This window comes from Carcharodon carcharias, chromosome 40 (assembly GCF_017639515.1).
Source record: "Carcharodon carcharias isolate sCarCar2 chromosome 40, sCarCar2.pri, whole genome shotgun sequence".
NCBI lineage: Eukaryota > Metazoa > Chordata > Chondrichthyes > Lamniformes > Lamnidae > Carcharodon > Carcharodon carcharias.
Genome location: NC_054506.1, coordinates 2,412,125 through 2,429,194, shown reverse-complemented (window position 1 = coordinate 2,429,194; position 17,070 = coordinate 2,412,125). Strand labels below are relative to the sequence as shown.

Sequence of the window (17,070 nt, the reverse complement as noted above, 5' to 3'; positions counted from 1 at the left end):
CCTGCCCGCTCTGTGTGACCCCACCCACTGCCCGCTCTGTATCACCCCGTCCACTGCCCGCTCTGTGTGACCCCGCCCACTGCCCGCTCTGTGTGACCCCATCTCCTGCCCGCTCTGTGTGACCCCGGACACTGCCCGCTCCGTGTCACCCCGCCCACTGCCCGCTCTGTGTGACCCCGCCCACTGCCCGCTCTGTGTGACCCCGCCCCCTGCCCGCTCTGTGTGACCCGCCCCCTGCCCGCTCTGTGTGACTCCGTCCCCTCCCCGCTCTGTGTGACTCCGCTCCCTCCCTGCTCTGAGTGACTCCGCCTCCTCCTCGCACTGTGTCACACCGCCCCCTGCCCGCTCTGTGTGACTCCGCCCCCTCCGCTCTGTGTGACTCCGCCCCCTCCGCTCCGTGTGACTCCGCCCCCTTTTCGCTCTGTGTGACTCCGTCCCACCTCGCTCTGTGACTCCGCCCCTCCCCGCTATGTGTGACTACGGCCCCTCCTCGCTTTGTGTGACTCCGCCCCCTTACCGCTCTGTGTGACTACGACCCCTCATCGCTCTGTGTTACAACGCCCCCTGCCCACTCTGTGTGACTCCGCCCCCTTCGTGTTTTACATCTCCCCGCTCCTAGATCGATCAATAAAACCTCGCCCCCAGCGCTCTTTGTGTGACCCGTCCCCAGCGCGCTCAGTATGACCCCGCCCCCTGCAGTGTCTGTGTAACCCCGCCCCATGCGGTCTCTGTGTCACCCCGCCCCATGCGGACTCTGTGTCACCCCGCCCCATGCGGTCTGTGTGTCACCCCGCCCCATGCGGTCTCTGTGTCACCCCGCCCCATGCGGTCTCTGTGTAACCCCGCCCCATGCGGTCTCTGTGTCACCCCGCCCCATGCGCGCTTTGTGTCACCCGCCCCTTCCCCCTCAGTTTGACTCCGCCCCCTCCACGCTCTGTGTGTCTCCGCCCCCTCCCCGTTATGTGTGACTCCGCCCCCTCCTCCCTCTGTGTGAATCAGCCCCCTCTCCGCTCTGTGTGACTCCGCCCCGTCCTCGTTCTGTGTGACTCCGCCCCCTTCCCGCTCTGTGTGACTGAGCTCCCTGCCCGCTCTGTGTGACTCCGCCCCCTCCCCGCTCTGTGTGACTCCGCCCCCTCCCCGCTCCGTGTCACCCGCCGCCTGCCCACTCTGTCTCCCCCTAGAACGATCTATAAAACCCCGCCCCCTGCCCGCTCTGAGTCACCCCAACCCTGCGCGCTCTGTGTGACACCCGCCCCCTGACCGCTCTGTTTGACCCCGCCCACTGACCGCTCTGTGTGACCCGGCTCTCTGGCCGCACGGTGTGACCCCGCCCCCTCCCTGCTCCGTGTGACGCCGCCCGCTCCCCGCCCTGTGTCACCCCCCGCCCGCTCTGTATCATCCCCCGTAAACTCTGTGTCACCCCGCCCCCTGTCCGCTCCGTATCACCCCGCCCCCTCCTCGCTCTGTGTGACTCCGCCCAACACCCGCTCAGTGTGACTCCGCCCACTCCCCGTTCTGTGTGTCTCCGCCCCCTCCCCGCTCTGTCTGGCTCCGCCAGCTCCCAGCTCTGTGTGACTCCGCCCCCCCACCCCCCCTCGCTCTGTGTGACTCCTCCCCCTCCCCTCGCTCTGTGTGACTCCTCCCCCTCCCCGCTCTGTGTCACCCCGCCCCCTGCTCGGTCTGTGTGACCCCGCCCCCTGCTCACTCTGTGTGACTCCTCCCCCTCCCCGCTCTGTGTCACCCCGCCCCCTGCTCGCTCTGTGTCACCCCGCCCCCTGCGCGCTCTGTGTGACTCCGCCCCCTGCGCGCTCTGTGTCAGTTGGAGGGAAGCGCGAGAGGAGTCGGGAGTTGAACAAGAGCAAAGGTGACGAGGGGAGGTCAGTGAGGTGGGAACGAGGTGATCCTTTGAGCACCATGAGTACAGCGGGCAAGCATTTACTACTTTTATTGCTTATAGGTTTTAAGATCTAATTGTGTGGCTCATCGTTTGTAAGGACTATATTCTGTAACAGGGAGGAGCAGGGAAGAAGGGCCCAAGAGTAATTGATATTATTTGATATTAAGTATCTTCCAAAAGGTTTAATTTAATTTAAAGGGGTAAGTCATGGCAGGAGAGCTCAGAGCCGTGGTATGCTCCTCCTGCTCTATGTGGGAAGCCGGGCACGTTTCCAGTGCCTGGGACCAGCCTGTGTGTGGGAAGTGTCTCCAGCTGCAGCTCCTGGAAGCCGGGGTTTTGGAGCTGGAGCGGCGGCTGGGGACACGTTGGAGCATCCGCGAGGTGGAGAGTCTCGTGGATAGGGACGTATAGAGAGGTGGTCACACCGCAGGCTAAGAGTCCACAGGCAGGAAGGGAATGGGTGACCACCAGACAAAGCAAGGGGACTAGGCAGGTAGTGCAGGAATCTCCTGTGGCTATTCCCCTGCAAAACAGATACACCGCTTTGGATACTGTTGGGGGGAATGGCCTCTCAGGAGAAAGCAGCAACAGACAAATTCATTGCACCATGTTTGGCTCTGCTGCACAGGGGAGAAGTAAAATGTGTGGGAATGCAACAGTTATAGGGGATTCAACTGTAAGGGGGATAGAGAGGTGTTCCTGTGGCTGCAATTGAGACTCCAGGATGGTACATTGCCTCCCTGGTGCTAGGGTCAAGGATGTCTCAAAGTGGCTGGAGGACATTCTGAAGAGGGAGGGTGAACAGCCAGTGGTCGTGGTGCACATTGGTATAAGTGACATCGGTGAAAAAAGGGATGAAAAGCAGAATATAGGGAATAAGGAAGTAAGTTTAAAAAGTAGGACCTTAAAGGTAGTGATCTCAGGATTACTACAAGTGCTACGTGCTAGTCAGAGTAGAAATAGCAGGATATATCAGATGAATACATGTCTGAAGAGATGGTGTGAAGGGGAGGGTTTCAGATTCCTGGGGCATTGGGACTGGTTTTGGGGGAGGTGGGACCAGCACAAACCGGACGGGTTACACCTGGGCAGGACCGGGACTGATGTCCTTTGGGGAACATTTGCTAGAGTGGTTGGGGACGATTTAAGCTAAAATGGCAGGGGGATGGGAACCTGTGCGAGGAGCCAGAGAAAGGGGAATCAGACAAGAACAAGAGACAGAAAGCGAAATGAGAAACGTGATAGTCAGAGAAATCAAGGCCCAGAATCAAACAGGGCCTCAGTGAAAAATAGTGGGAACAGGACAAGTAATGTTAAAAAGACAAGCCTTAAGGCTTTGTGCCTTAATGCGAGGAGCATTCACAATAAAGTGGATGAATTAACCGCGCAAATAGATATATACAGGTATGATATAGTCAGAATTACAGAGACATGGCTGCAGGGTGACCAGGGAAGGGAACTGACCATCCAGGGGTATTCAGTATTTAGGAAGGACAGACAAAAAGGAAAAGGTGGTGGAGTTGCATTGCTGGTTAAAGAGGAAATTAATGCAATAGTGAGGAAAGATATTAGCTCCGACGATGTGGAATCTGTATGGGTAGAGCTGAGAAACACTAAGGGGCAAAAAATATTAGTGGGGATTGTATATAGACCCCAAAACTGTAGTGGTGATGTCGGGAATGGCCTTAAACAGGAAATTAGAGATGCATGTAATAAAGGAACATCTGTAATTATGGGTCACTTTAATCTGCATATAGATTGGGGAAATCAAATTAGTAACAATACCATAGAGGAGGAATTCCTGGAGTGCATACGGAATGTTTTTCTAGACCAATGCGTTGAGGAACCAACGAGAGAACAGCCCATCCTCGACTGGGTAGTGTGTAATGAGAAAGGAATAATTGGCAGTCTAGTTGTGCGAGGCCTCTTGGGGATGAGTGACCATAATATGATAGAATTCTTCATCAAGATGGAGAGTGACGTAGTGGATTCTGAGACTTGTGTCCTGAATCTTAATAAAGGAAACTACGATGGTATGCGGCGCGAGTTGGCTATGATGGATTGGGAAACGTTGCTTAAAGGGATGACGGTGGATAGGCAATGGCAAACATTCAAAGAGCAGATGGGTGAACTGCAACAATTGTTTATTCCTGTCTGGCGCAAAAGTAAAACAGGAAAGATGGCCAAACCATGACTTATGAGGGAAATTAGAGAGAGTATTAGATGCAAGGAAGTGGCATATAAATTGGCCAGAAAAAACAACAGATCTGAGGATTGGAAGCAGTTTAGAATTCAGCAAAGGAGGACCAAGGGAATGATTAAGAAGGGGAAAATAGAGCTCGAGGGTAAGCTTGCAGGGAACATAAAAGGTTCTATAGGTATGTGAAGAGAAAAAGATTGGTGAAGACAAATGTAGGTCTCTTACAGTCAGAAACAGGGGAATTTATAATGGGGAACAAAGAAATGGCTGACCAACTAAATACCTACTTGTGTTCTGTCTTCACAAAGGAGGACACAAATAACATCCCAGAAATGTTGGGGAACAAAGGGTTTAATGAGAGGGAGGAACTGAATGAAATCAGTATTAGTAGGGAAATGGTGTTGGGGAAATTGATGGGATTGAAGGCTGTTCAATCCCCGGGGCCTGATAATCTACATCCCAGAGTACTTAAGGAAGTGGCCCTAGAAATAGTGGATGCATTGGTGGTCACCTTCCGAGATTCTATAGACTCTGGAACAGTTCCTACAGATCGGAGGGTAGCTAATGTAACCCCACTATTTAGAAAGAGAGGCAGAGAGAAAACAGGGAATTATAGACCAGTCAGCCAGACATTGGTAGTGGGGAAAATTCTAGAGTCCATTATAAAAGATTTATTAGCTGAGCACGTGGAAAACAGTGGTAGAATTGGACAGAGTCAGCATGGATTTATGAGAGGGAAATCATGCTGGACAAATCTACTGGAATTTTTCGAGGATGTCACGAGTAGAGTTGATGAGGGGGAGCCAGTGGCTGTGGTTTATTTGGACTTTCAGAAAGCCTTCGACAAAGTCCCGCATAAGAGATTGGGATGTAAAATTAAAGCGCGGGGGATTAGGGGTAGTGTATTGAGATGGATAGAAAACTGGTTGGCAGACAGGAAACAAAGAGAAGGAATAAATGGGCCTTTTTCCGAATGGCAGGCAGTGACTAGTGGGGTACCGCAGGGATCAGTCCTGGGACCCCAGTTATTCACAATATATATTCATGATTTAGATGAGGGAATTAAATGTAATATCTCCAGGTTTGCAGATGACACAAAGCTGGGTGGGAGGGTGAGTTGTGAGGAGGATGCAGAGATGCTTCAGTGTGATTTGGACAAGCTGAGTGAGTGGGTAAATGCATGGCAGATGCAGTATAATGTGGGTAAATGTGAGGTTATCCATTTTGGTAGCAAAAACAGGAAGGCAGGTAATTATCTGAATGGCTATATATTGAGAGAGGGGAATGTGCAACGAGACCTGGGTGTCCTTGTACACCAGTCGCTGAAGGTAAGCATGCAGGTGCAGCAGGCGGTAAAGAAGGCAAATGGTATGTTGGCCTTCATAGCGAGAGGATTCGAGTACAGGAACAGGGATGTCTTGCTGCAATTGTACAGGGCCTTGGTGAGACCACACCTGGAATATTGTGTGCAGTTTTGGTTTCCTTATCTGAGGAAGGATGTTCTTGCTGTAGAGGGATTGCAGCGATGGTTTACCCAACTGATTCCTGGGATGGCGGGGCTGACAGATGTTGATAGATTGAGTGGATTAGCATTATATTCACTGGAGTTCAGAAGAATGAGGGGGGGTATCTCACAGAAACCTATAAAATTCTAACAGAACTAGACAGGGTAGATGCAGGAAGGATGTTCCCGATGGTGGGTGAGTCCAGAACCAGGGGTCACAGTCTGATGATATGGGGTAGATCATTTAGGACTGAGATGAGGAGAAATTTCTTCACCCAGAGAGTGGTGAGTCTGTGGAATTCGTTACCACAGAAAGTAGTTGAGACCAAAACATTATATGTTTTCAATGAGAAGTTAGATATAGCTCTTGGGGTGAAAGGTCTCAAAGGGTATGGGGAGAAAGCGGGAGCAGGCTATTGAGTTGGATGATCAGCTATGATCATAATGAATGGCAGAGCAGGCTCGAAGGGCCGAATGGCCTACTCCTGCCCCGAGTTTCTATGTGTCTATGAAAGGGATAGCAGCATCGTGGATAGATAGGGAGAAACTGTCTCGTTGGGGGAAGGAGCGAGGACGAGAGGGACACAGATTTCAGTTAATCGGTAAAAGAAACAATTGTGTTTTCCTGCTCATTGTGGTCACTTCCTGGGTAAACATCAGGACACCGAACATGCCTAAGGGATTGGTTACAGCAAAAGTACGTAGGCTGGTGTATGAAGGAATTGAGAAGTTGGGAGCAGTATTACAAAGTTGGAGATCTTGTACACATGTCTGAGTTGGTAGGTTCCTCAGAATGAACTGTTCCGGACAGGAGAGAGACAGGCAAACTGTACTTCTGTCTCTCACCAACTGTCCATACGCAGAAGGTGTTTTGAATTCTTTGTGAAGTATGTTGTGGTGTGTTTTCCCAAACCCTCAGTGTGTCTGATCCACTTTACTAATCACTCACAGCAAACTCACATTATGATCAACTCTGGTTAGTTTATTTATATTTAAAACCCGGAGCAGGAATGTTCACAATGTCAACCTCCATATTCACATCCACACACAACCACACACACTCTCACACAACCACCCACACAACCACCCACACAACCACCCACACAACCACCCACACAACCACACACACAACCACACACACACCCACACACACACCCACACACACACCCACACACACACCCACACACACACCCACACACACACCCACACACACACCCACACTCGCACAAACACACACATTCACCCAAACATATTCTCACAAACGCACATACACACCTACTCACACACACATTCACACAACACACTCATGCTCACACACACACATAAAAACACCTCACATTCTCACATTCAAACACTCACACACACATACAACAACACACACAAACACACTCACGCTCACACACACATAAAAACACCTCACCTTCTCACATTCAAACACTCACACATAGAAACACACACAAACACACACACACACACACATTGATGTATACATACACACACATACACAAATGCACAGACGCAGTAATGGAGGACAAAAAGAGGAAACTTTTACAACTATGGATAGTAACAGTACAAGAACCGTGGAGATTGAAATGAGTTCACATGATTTACAGAGTCTGAGAAGAAAAAGTCCAAAGGGTATTTCTGATGTGACTGAGTTTAATCCCGAGTCCAGTGGGGGCTTACTGCACGCAGATTGAATGCCTTGTTTCTGACATGACAACTATGAAAACATTGTAAGGAGTTGCTTCATTGGCTGCAAAAGCAGGTTGGGGATCATCTGAATTAGTGAAAGATGCTAGAGAAATGCAGGACTTCTGTCCTGTTACATGTCGCCGGATTCCTGCCTGGATTTATAATGGGGTTTTCCAATGTCAACCGTCACGCTGTCATTCCCATCTCCCACCACTGGGGGCGCTGCAGGAGGCTCAACCTGGGAGAAAAGGGGAACAGATGAACTTCCACCTTTTGGACGTGGTCTCGAGCAGTCGGGCAATGAGGGGAAGGGAGGAGCGGCTGGGGATCTGTGGACAATCCTGACACTCTCGTTCTGTGTCCCAGTCTCTCTTCAGGAACAATATTTCTCAATATCAGCTGGCTCGACGCAGGGCAGTGCCCTTTTCTCACAGATGAAACGGAACTGATCGGTACAACTGACATCATTCCAGTCGGTTCTTCTGATAAAGGCGCAGTTTTCATGATCATTCCAATTATTCGGTTCACCCCCATACCACTGAGTAAAACTGGGAAATGGAGAAATAAAAAATACTGATAAAAATCCGTCACATTCCTGCACAGGATCAACAAGATTCCTACAGCCCTGTACATATCCCCGACTAATCCCAATGTCCCACTCTCTCCCTATAGCCCTGTATCAATCCCCAAACTAATCCCACTGTCCCACTCTCTCCCCATAGCCCTGTATCAATCCCAAACTAATCCCACTGTCCCACTCTCTCTCCATAGCCCTGTATCAATCCCAAGCTAATCCCACTGTCCCCTCTCTCCCCATGGTCCTGTATCAATCCCTAAACTAATCCCACTGCCCCGCTCTCTCCCCATAGACCTGTATCAATCCCAAACTAATCCCACTGTCCCTGCTCTCACCCCATAGCCCTGTATCAATCCACAAACTAATCCCACTGCCCTGCTGTCTCCCCATAGCCCTGTATCAATCCCAAACTAATCCCACTGGCCCGCTCACTCCCCGTGTCTCTGTATCAATCCCAAGCTAATTCCACTGCCCGATTCTTTCCCCATGGCCCTGTACAAATCCCCAAACTATACAACTGTCCTGCTCTCTCTCCATAACCCTGTATCAATCCCAAACTAATCCCATTATCCCGCACTCTCACCATAGCCCTGTATCAATCCCAAACCAATCCCACTGTCCTGCTCTCTCCCCATAGCCCTGTATCAATCCCAAACCAATCCCACTGTCCCACTCTCACCCCATAGCCCAGTACAAATCCCAAACTAATCCCACTGCCCCACTCTCTCCCCACAGGCCTGTATTAATCCCAAACTAATTCCACTGTCCCACTCTCTCCCTGTAGCCCTGTATCAATCCCAAACTAATCCCACTGACCCACTCTCTCCCCATAGCCTCGTATCAATCCCAAACTGATCCCAATGTCCCCCTCTCTCTCCATGCAACGCTGGGACTCACCTCACTGGGGTCCCATCAACCCATGTCCAGTTTCCTTCACTCCCCCGATCTGTTAGTCCGATCCAATAATCCCCAGGATAATTCTCGATAGATTTCTTTATGAAATTCCGCAGCAGATACAATGATGGAATGTGATTAGTTAGTATGACTGCCTTAACTCACACACACACACACACACACGGACACACACACACACTCACACTCACACACTCACACACACAAACAACTGATACACAAATTGCCCCAAACCCTTTCTCAGGAAATTCTCCCTCATTCCCTCTGATTAAATATCGGGAAGACTGAAGCTGTTGTTTTCCGTCTCTGTTCCAAACTCCATTCCCGAGTTACCGACTCTATCCTGGGAACTCCCTGAGTCTAAACCAGACTGTTCACAAACCTGGGGTCGTGTTTAACCTGGAGATGGGATTCCCACCTCATATCCACATCATCACCAAGACGGCCTCTTCCCAACTCATCGCCCAGAACCTCCCCGGTCTCAGCTCATCGACTGCTGAAACCCTCGTCCATGTAGTGTAGAGGAAGCTTTACTCTGTATCTAACCCTGTACTGTACCTGTCCTGGGAGTGTTTGATGGGGACAGTGTAGAGGGAGATTTACTCTGTATCTATCCCCGTGCTGTACCTGTCCTGGGAGTGTTTGATGGGGACGGTGTAGAGGGAGTTTTACTCTGTATCTAACCCTGTACTGTACCTGTCCTGGGAGTGTTTGATGGGGACAGTGTAGAGGGAGGTTTACTCTGTATCTATCCCCGTGCTGTACCTGTCCTGGGAGTGTTTGATGGGGACGGTGTAGAGGGAGCTTTACTCTGTATCTAACCCCGTGCTGTACCTGTCCTGGGAGTGTTTGATGGGGACGGTGTAGGGGGAGATTTACTCTGTATCTAACCCCGTGCTGTACCTGTCCTGGGAGTGTTTGATGGGGACGGTGTAGGGGGAGATTTACTCTGTATCTAACCCCGTGCTGTACCTGTCCTGGGAGTGTTTGATGGGGACGGTGTAGGGGGAGATTTACTCTGTATCTAACCCCGTGCTGTACCTGTCCTGGGAGTGTTTGATGGGGACAGTGTTGGGGGATATTCTCTCTCTATCTCACTCTGACTGATGCATCTGTCATTCTCACCTGTTCCTGTTCTGTATTTATGATGATGAGGTGTGAATTTAGGGATTCACATTGTTGTTTTGCCGAGTCCCAGTTTACTGTATCCGTTGAGAATCTATAACAATGATGATTATGATCTTCCCAGCCGCTCGGACAGAGAGACTCTGCTGAATTATAAAGACTTAATTCAGAGAAATACATCGAAACATAAGGAACAGGAGGAGGCCATTCAGCCCCTCTCAAGCCTGTAACACAGGAACAGGAGGAGGCCATTCAGCCCCTCTCGAGCCTGTTACACAGGAACAGGAGGAGGCCATTCAGTCCCTCTCGAGTCTGTTACACAGGAACAGGAGGAGGCCATTCAGCCCCTCTCGAGCCTGTTACACAGGAACAGGAGGAGGCCATTCAGCCCCTCTCGAGCCTGTTACACAGGAACAGGAGGAGGCCATTCAGCCCCTCTCAAGCCTGTTACACAGGAACAGGAGGAGGCCATTCAGCCCCTCTCGAGCCTGTTACACAGGAACAGGAGGAGGCCATTTAGCCCCTTTCTAGCCTGTTACACAGGAACTGGAGGAGGCCATTCATCCCCTTTCTAATCTGTTACACAGGAACTGGAGGAGGCCCATTCAGCCCCTCTGAGGTATTTTACACCATTCTATTGGATCTGCTCTGTACCTTAACCCCCTCAGTTCTGTGACCCTCCATCCCCAACAACAATCTCTCAGTCTCAGTTTTGACGTTCCCCTTTGACCTCCGGCCCCCACAGTTTATTTCGGGGTTTGGGTGGGGGTGGAGAGACAGGGGGTGGCTGTGGCGAAACAGGGGGTGCGAGTGATCCCAATGGGACAGAGCGTGGGATGTTGCGGGAGGGGGCAGGAGTACGGTCGGTAGCTCCCACTCACCTGAACAGCTTCGGAGCATTGGGCAGAGCGATTGTGCAGTCTCGGACAATTTCTGGAACTTTCCATTCAGCTCTGTCAGGTTCCGCAGGGCAATAGCCAAGGTCCGGTTCAGGGGGTCATCTTCAACGTGCTCCTTGTTCATCTGTAGAACTGAGAGATAGAGTCAGAATGAGTGATAGTGTGGGATATATCAGAGTGTTACAGTGAGGGGTGTGGGATATATCAGAGTGTTACAGTGAGGTGTTGGGATATATCAGTGTTACAGTGAGTGGTGTGGGATATATCAGAGTGTTACTGTGAGGGGTGTGGGATATATCAGAGTGTTACAGTGAGGGGTGTGGGATATATCAGAGTGTTACAGTGAGGGGTGTGGGTTATATCAGAGTGTTACTTTGAGGGGTGTGGGATATATCAGAGTGTTACAGCAAGCGGTGTGGGATATATCAGAGTGTTACAGTGAGGGTTGTGGGTTATAACTGAGTGTTACACTGAGGGGTGTGGGATATATCAGAGTGTTACAGTGAGGGGTGTGTGATATGTCAGAGTGTTACAGTGAGGGGTGTGTGATATGTCAGAGTGTTACAGTGAGGGGTGTGTGATATATCAGAGTGTTACAGTGAGGGGTGTGTGATATATCAAAGTGTTACAGTGAGAGGTGTAGGATATATCAGGGTGTTGCACTGAGGGATGTGGGATATATCAGAGTGTTACAGTGAGGGATGTTGGATATATCAGAGTGTTACTGTCAGGGGTATGGGATATATCAGAGTGTGACAGTGAGGGGTGTGGGTTATATCAGAGTGTTATAGTGAGGGGTGTGGGATATATCAGAGTGTTACAGTGAGGGGTGTGGGTTATATCAGAGTGTTACAGTGAGGGGTGTGGGGTATATCAGAGTGTTACAGTGAGAGGTGTGGGATATATCAGAGTGTTACTGTCAGGGGTGTGTGATATATCAGAGTGTTTCAGTGAGTGGTGTGGGATATATCAAAGTGTTACAGTGAGGGGTGTAGGATATATCAGAGTGTTACAGTGAGGGGTGTGTGATATATCAGAGTGTTACAGTGAGGGGTGTGGGATATATCAGGGTGTTACAGTGAGGGGTGTGGGATATATCAGAGTGTTATAGTGAGTGGTGTGGGATATATCCGAGTGTTACAGTGAGGGGTGTGTGATATATCAGAGTGTTACAGTGAGGGGTGCGAGATATATCAATGTGTTACAGTGAGGGGTGTGGATTATATCAGTGTGTTGCAGTGAGGGGTGTGGGTTGTATCAGAGTGTTACAGTGAGGGGTGTGGGATATATCAGAGTGTTATAGTGAGTGGTGTGGGATATATCCGAGTGTTACAGTGAGGGGTGTGTGATATATCAGAGTGTTACAGTGAGGGGTGCGAGATATATCAATGTGTTACAGTGAGGGGTGTGGATTATATCAGTGTGTTGCAGTGAGGGGTGTGGATTATATCAGTGTGTTGCAGTGAGGGGTGTGGGTTGTATCAGAGTGTTACAGTGAGGGGTGTGGGATATATCAGAGTGTTGCTGTGAGGAGTGCGGGATATATCAGATGTTACAGTGAGGGGTGTGGGATATATCAGAGTGTTACAGTGAGGGGTGTGGGATATATCACAGTGTTACTGTGAGGGGTGTGTGATATATCAGAGTGTTACAGTGAGTGGTGTGGATACATCAGAGTGTTACAGTGAGGGGTGTGGCATATATCCAAGTGTTACAGTGAGGGGTGTGTGATATATCAGAGTGTTACAGTGAGGAGTGCGAGATATATCAGTGTGTTACAGTGAGGGGTGTGGGATATATCAGTGTTACAGTGAGAGGTGTGGGATATATCAGAGTATTACAGTGCGGGGTGTGAGATATATAAGTGTTACAGTGAGGGGTGTGGGATATATCAGAGTTACAGTGAGTGGTGTGGGATATATCAGAGTGTTACAGTGAGTGGTGTGGGATATATCAGAGTGTTACAGTGAGTGGTGTGGGATATATCAGAGTACTACAGAGAGGGGCGTGGGATATATCAGAGTGTTACAGTGAGGGGTGTGGGATATATCAGAGTGTTACAGTGAGGGGTGTGGGGTATATCAGAGTGTTACAGTGAGGGGTGTGCGATATATCAGGCTGTTACAGTGAGGGGTGTGGGATATATCAGGGTGTTACAGTGAGAGGTGTGGGATATATCAGAGTGTTACAGTGAGGGGTGTGGGATATATCAGAGTGTTACAGTGAGGGGTGTGGCATATATCAGGGTGTTGCACTGAGGGATGTGTGATATATCAGAGTGTTACAGTGAGGGGTGTGGATACATCAGAGTGTTACAGTGAGGGGTGTGTGATATATCACAGTGTTACAGTGAGGGGTGTGGTGTGTATCAGAGTGTTACGGTGAGGGTTGTGGGATATATCAGAGTGTTACAGTGAGGGGTGTGGGATACATCAGAGTGTTACAGCGAGGGGTGTGGGATATATCAGAGTGTTACATTGAGGGGTGTGGGATACATCAGAGTGTTACAGCGAGGAGTGTGGGATATATCAGAGTGTTACATTGAGGGGTGTGGGATACATCAGAGTGTTACAGCGAGGAGTGTGGGATATATCAGAGTGTTACAATGAGGGGTGTGGGATATATCAGAGTGTTACAGTGAGTGGTGTGGGATACATCAGAGTGTTACAGTGAGGGGTGTGGGATATATCACTGTTACAGTGAGGGGTGTGGGATATATCAGACTGTTACAGTGAGGGTCGTGGGATATATCAGTGTTACAGTGAGGGGTGTGGGATATATCAGAGTGTTACAGTGAGCGGTGTGGGATATATCAGTGTTACAGTGAGGGGTGTGGGATATATCAGAGTGTTACAGTGAGTGGTGTGGGATATATCAGAGTGTTACAGTGAAGGGTGTGGTATTTATCAGGCTTTTACATTGAGATGTTCCTCTCCATACCATGTACTGTGAGACCTGTAATAATTACGAAGTTGCAGATTATGACAATGATGCCGACCACGATGAGACATCTGGATTTTTTTGATCTTCTTCCTCCAGCTGTTTCCTTTCCAATTTCATCTGGAATAGAGAATTAAAGATTGACCCATGTTGAGCAGCCTGTGTATCTGCACGGTACAGACAATGGTGACGTATCTACCTCCCTTATCGAGAGAAACAACAACCACGTTACTCGTTTATATCCCTGATTTCACATCCCAGCGCACGGTCCAGGAGGATTATCATAGAGAATCGAACACCGAGTCACACAGGGAGATATTAGGGACAGGAAAGCAAAAGCTCAGACACAGAGATCGGTACAAGGATCGTCCTAAAGGTGTAGAGAGAGAGACAGACAGACAGAGAGAGAGACGGAGAGAGGGAGAGAAAGAAACAGAGTGGAAGAAGCAGGGAGACAGACAGAGAGAGACAGAGAGAGAAGCAGAGAGAGGGAGGAAGGGAGCGTGAAACAGAGAGAGAGAGGCAGAGAGAGCTGTAGGAGGTTACAGGGAAAGGGAGGGTTGTAGGGGCTGGAGGAGATTACAGAGATAGGGAGGGTTGTAGGGACTGTAGGAGGTTACAGAGATAGTCAGGGTTTTAGGGGCTGGAGGAGGTTACAGAGATAGGGAGGGTTGTAGGGACTGTAGGTGGTTACAGAGATAGTCAGGGTTGTAGGGACTGGAGGAGGTTACACAGATAGGGAGGGTTGTAGGGGCTGGAGGAGGTTACAGAGATAGGGAGGGTTGTAGGGATTGGAGGAGGTTACAGAGATAGAGAGGGGTGTAGGGGCTGGCGGAGGTTACAGAGATAGGGAGGGTTGTAGGGGCTGGAGGAAATTACAGAGATAGGGAGGGGTGTAGGGGCTGGAGGAGGTTACAGAGATAGTGAGAGTTGTAGGGGCTGGAGGAGGTTATAGAGATAAGGAGTGTTGTAGGTGCTGGAGGAAGTTACAGAGATAGGGAGGGGTGTAGGGGCTGGAGGAGGTTACAGAGATAGGGAGGGGTGTAGTGGCTGGAGGAGGTTACAGAGATAGGGAGGGGTGTAGGGGCTGGAGGAGGTTACAGAGATAGGGAGGGGTGTAGGGGCTGGAGGAGGTTACAGAGATAGTGAGAGTTGTAGGGGCTGGAGGAGGTTATAGAGATAGGGAGTGTTGTCGGTGCTGGAGGAAGTTACAGAGATAGGGAGGGGTGTAGGGGCTGGAGGAGGTTACAGAGATAGGGAGGGGTGTAGGGGCTGGAAGAGGTTACAGAGATAGTGAGAGTTGTAGGGGCTGGAGGAGGTTACAGGGATCGGGAGGTGAATCCCCTCACCCTTCACCACGTCCCTCCCCCCGTCTGCCCTGAACCATTGTGACCTCTGACCCCACACTCCCAGGATGACTGACCTTTATCCGGGGTCACCTCCGGGACTTGGTTCTGCTGCGGACTCTGCGGAGTGAAGTTGACCTGGGCGTAACTTGGTTCCTGTTCACCTACGAGAGTTGGAGAGAGAGGGAGAGAGGGAGTGAGAAGGGATGAAGAATGTGAGGACAGTTTGGTCAGTACGTGTGACGTAGGTGGGAAGCAGAGGCCAACGACAGACCAACAACACGCACACCGACATGACACTCAGCTCTGGAGCACGCCAAGACCTAACTAGAACGTAACCAGGTGCATCTCAACTGCAGCTACAGGCAGTTACAAGTAAATGTGACTTAGCAAAGACTTAATTCACCAATAGAACACGTGTAACACAAAACGAGAAGGCATGGAAACCGAGGAACAGCAGGCACGTAGCTACGGTGCGATCGTCACGTGGCTGAGGTCTAACAGAAACGCAGCTAAGATACAACGGATGTGCGATGGACGTGTAAGCGAAGTGTAATTGAGACGTAACACACACGCAACTAAGAAGCAAGTGACGTACTACAGGAGTACAACAGGGAGAGGACTCTTGCTTAACTGTGACGTTACTACGATGCAACGGAAATGTAACTGAGATGTAACTGACGGAAGAGACGTGTCGCACAGTTGTGACAGGAGGAGTGTATTCGATTTCCAAACAGAGATTAGCAGACCCATAACTAAGGTCTAACAGATACGAAACTAAGGTGTAACAAGCAGAGAGGAGATGGATCAGCTACGATATTGACTCAGACGTAATTTAAGATGAAACTGAAAGAATCAGGGTCTACCTAATGCATCATGTTCAACGCAATTGAGAAACGACTAAAGTGCAGCAGGTTGGGCACGAATCAGTATCTTACGACCAACATACGATATCCGTAACTGACCTGTTGTATGGGGCTTAGATGTCCCGGAGGCAGGAAGAAGATTCAGCTCCGCGTATGAGATCTCCAGATCATCTGGAAAATGGAAACAGAAACTATACAATGGATGAGAGTTAGATACAGAGTAAAGATCCCTCTACACCGTCCCCATCAAACACTCCCAGGACAGGTACAGCACGGGGTTAGATACAGAGTAAAGATCCCTCTACACCGTCCCCATCAAACTCTCCCAGGACAGGTACAGCACGGGGTTAGATACAGAGTAAAGCTCCCTCTACACCGTCCCCATCAAACACTCCCAGGACAGGTACAGCACGGGGTTAGATACAGAGTAAAGCTCCCTCTACACTGTCCCCGTCAAACACTCCCAGGACAGGTACAGCACGGGGTTAGATACAGAGTAAATCTCCCTCTACACTGTCCCCATCAAACACTCCCAGGACAGGTACAGCACGGGGTTAGATACAGAGTAAATCTCCCTCTACACTGTCCCCATCAAACACTCCCAGGACAGGTATAGCACAGGGTTAGATACCGTGTAGTTACCCCTCCATCTCAATCTCACTATGTTCCCCCCTCACTCTCTCCATCTCACCCTCTGTTTCTATCCCTCTCTCTCTGTCCCTCTCACTCTCAACCTCTCTCTCTCTCCCTCCATTGAACAGTTTAACCTACATTCTCTGTCTCTCTAAGTCACTCTCTCTGTCTCTCTCACCCTTAATCTCTCTCACCATCTCTCGCTCTGTCTCTGTCAATCTCTCTGTCTCTCTCATCACCTTTCTCTCTGTCTCTCCCACACTCAATATTTATTTCCATTTCTCTGCCTCTCTCTTTCTCAATCTCTCTCACCATCTCTCTCTCTCTGCCTGACTCTCTCTTTATCATTCCTTTCCTCCCTCTCTCTGAGTCTCAGTTTTTTTTATAATTTTCATAATCTTTCTGGTCTTTCTGTCTCTATCTCTTTCTCTCTCCTGCACTCTCAGTCCCTTCACCTGTCCCCCAAACCATAATTC

The 17,070-nt window shown here is 49.8% G+C and overlaps 1 protein-coding gene across 3 annotated transcripts in view; it reads right to left on the bottom strand.

Moving 5' to 3' along the window:
- Positions 1-7,126: 7,126 nt before the first annotated feature.
- The window catches only part of LOC121273154 (C-type lectin domain family 17, member A-like), a 171,893-nt gene continuing 161,949 nt past the window's right edge, over positions 7,127-17,070 (bottom strand). For 2 of the 3 annotated variants that reach the window (XM_041180118.1, XM_041180117.1), the window contains exons 2-8: positions 16,061-16,132; positions 15,173-15,259; positions 13,750-13,869; positions 10,792-10,941; positions 9,911-10,056; positions 8,771-8,865; positions 7,127-7,844 (exon numbers count right to left, since the gene is read on the bottom strand). In XM_041180118.1, the coding sequence (XP_041036052.1) occupies positions 7,670-7,844; positions 8,771-8,865; positions 9,911-10,056; positions 10,792-10,941; positions 13,750-13,869; positions 15,173-15,259; positions 16,061-16,132 (845 nt within the window). In that variant the 3' untranslated portion in view covers positions 7,127-7,669. The remainder of the gene's footprint in view (positions 7,845-8,770; positions 8,866-9,910; positions 10,057-10,791; positions 10,942-13,749; positions 13,870-15,172; positions 15,260-16,060; positions 16,133-17,070) is intronic. The other variant, XM_041180119.1, reaches the window with a different exon arrangement.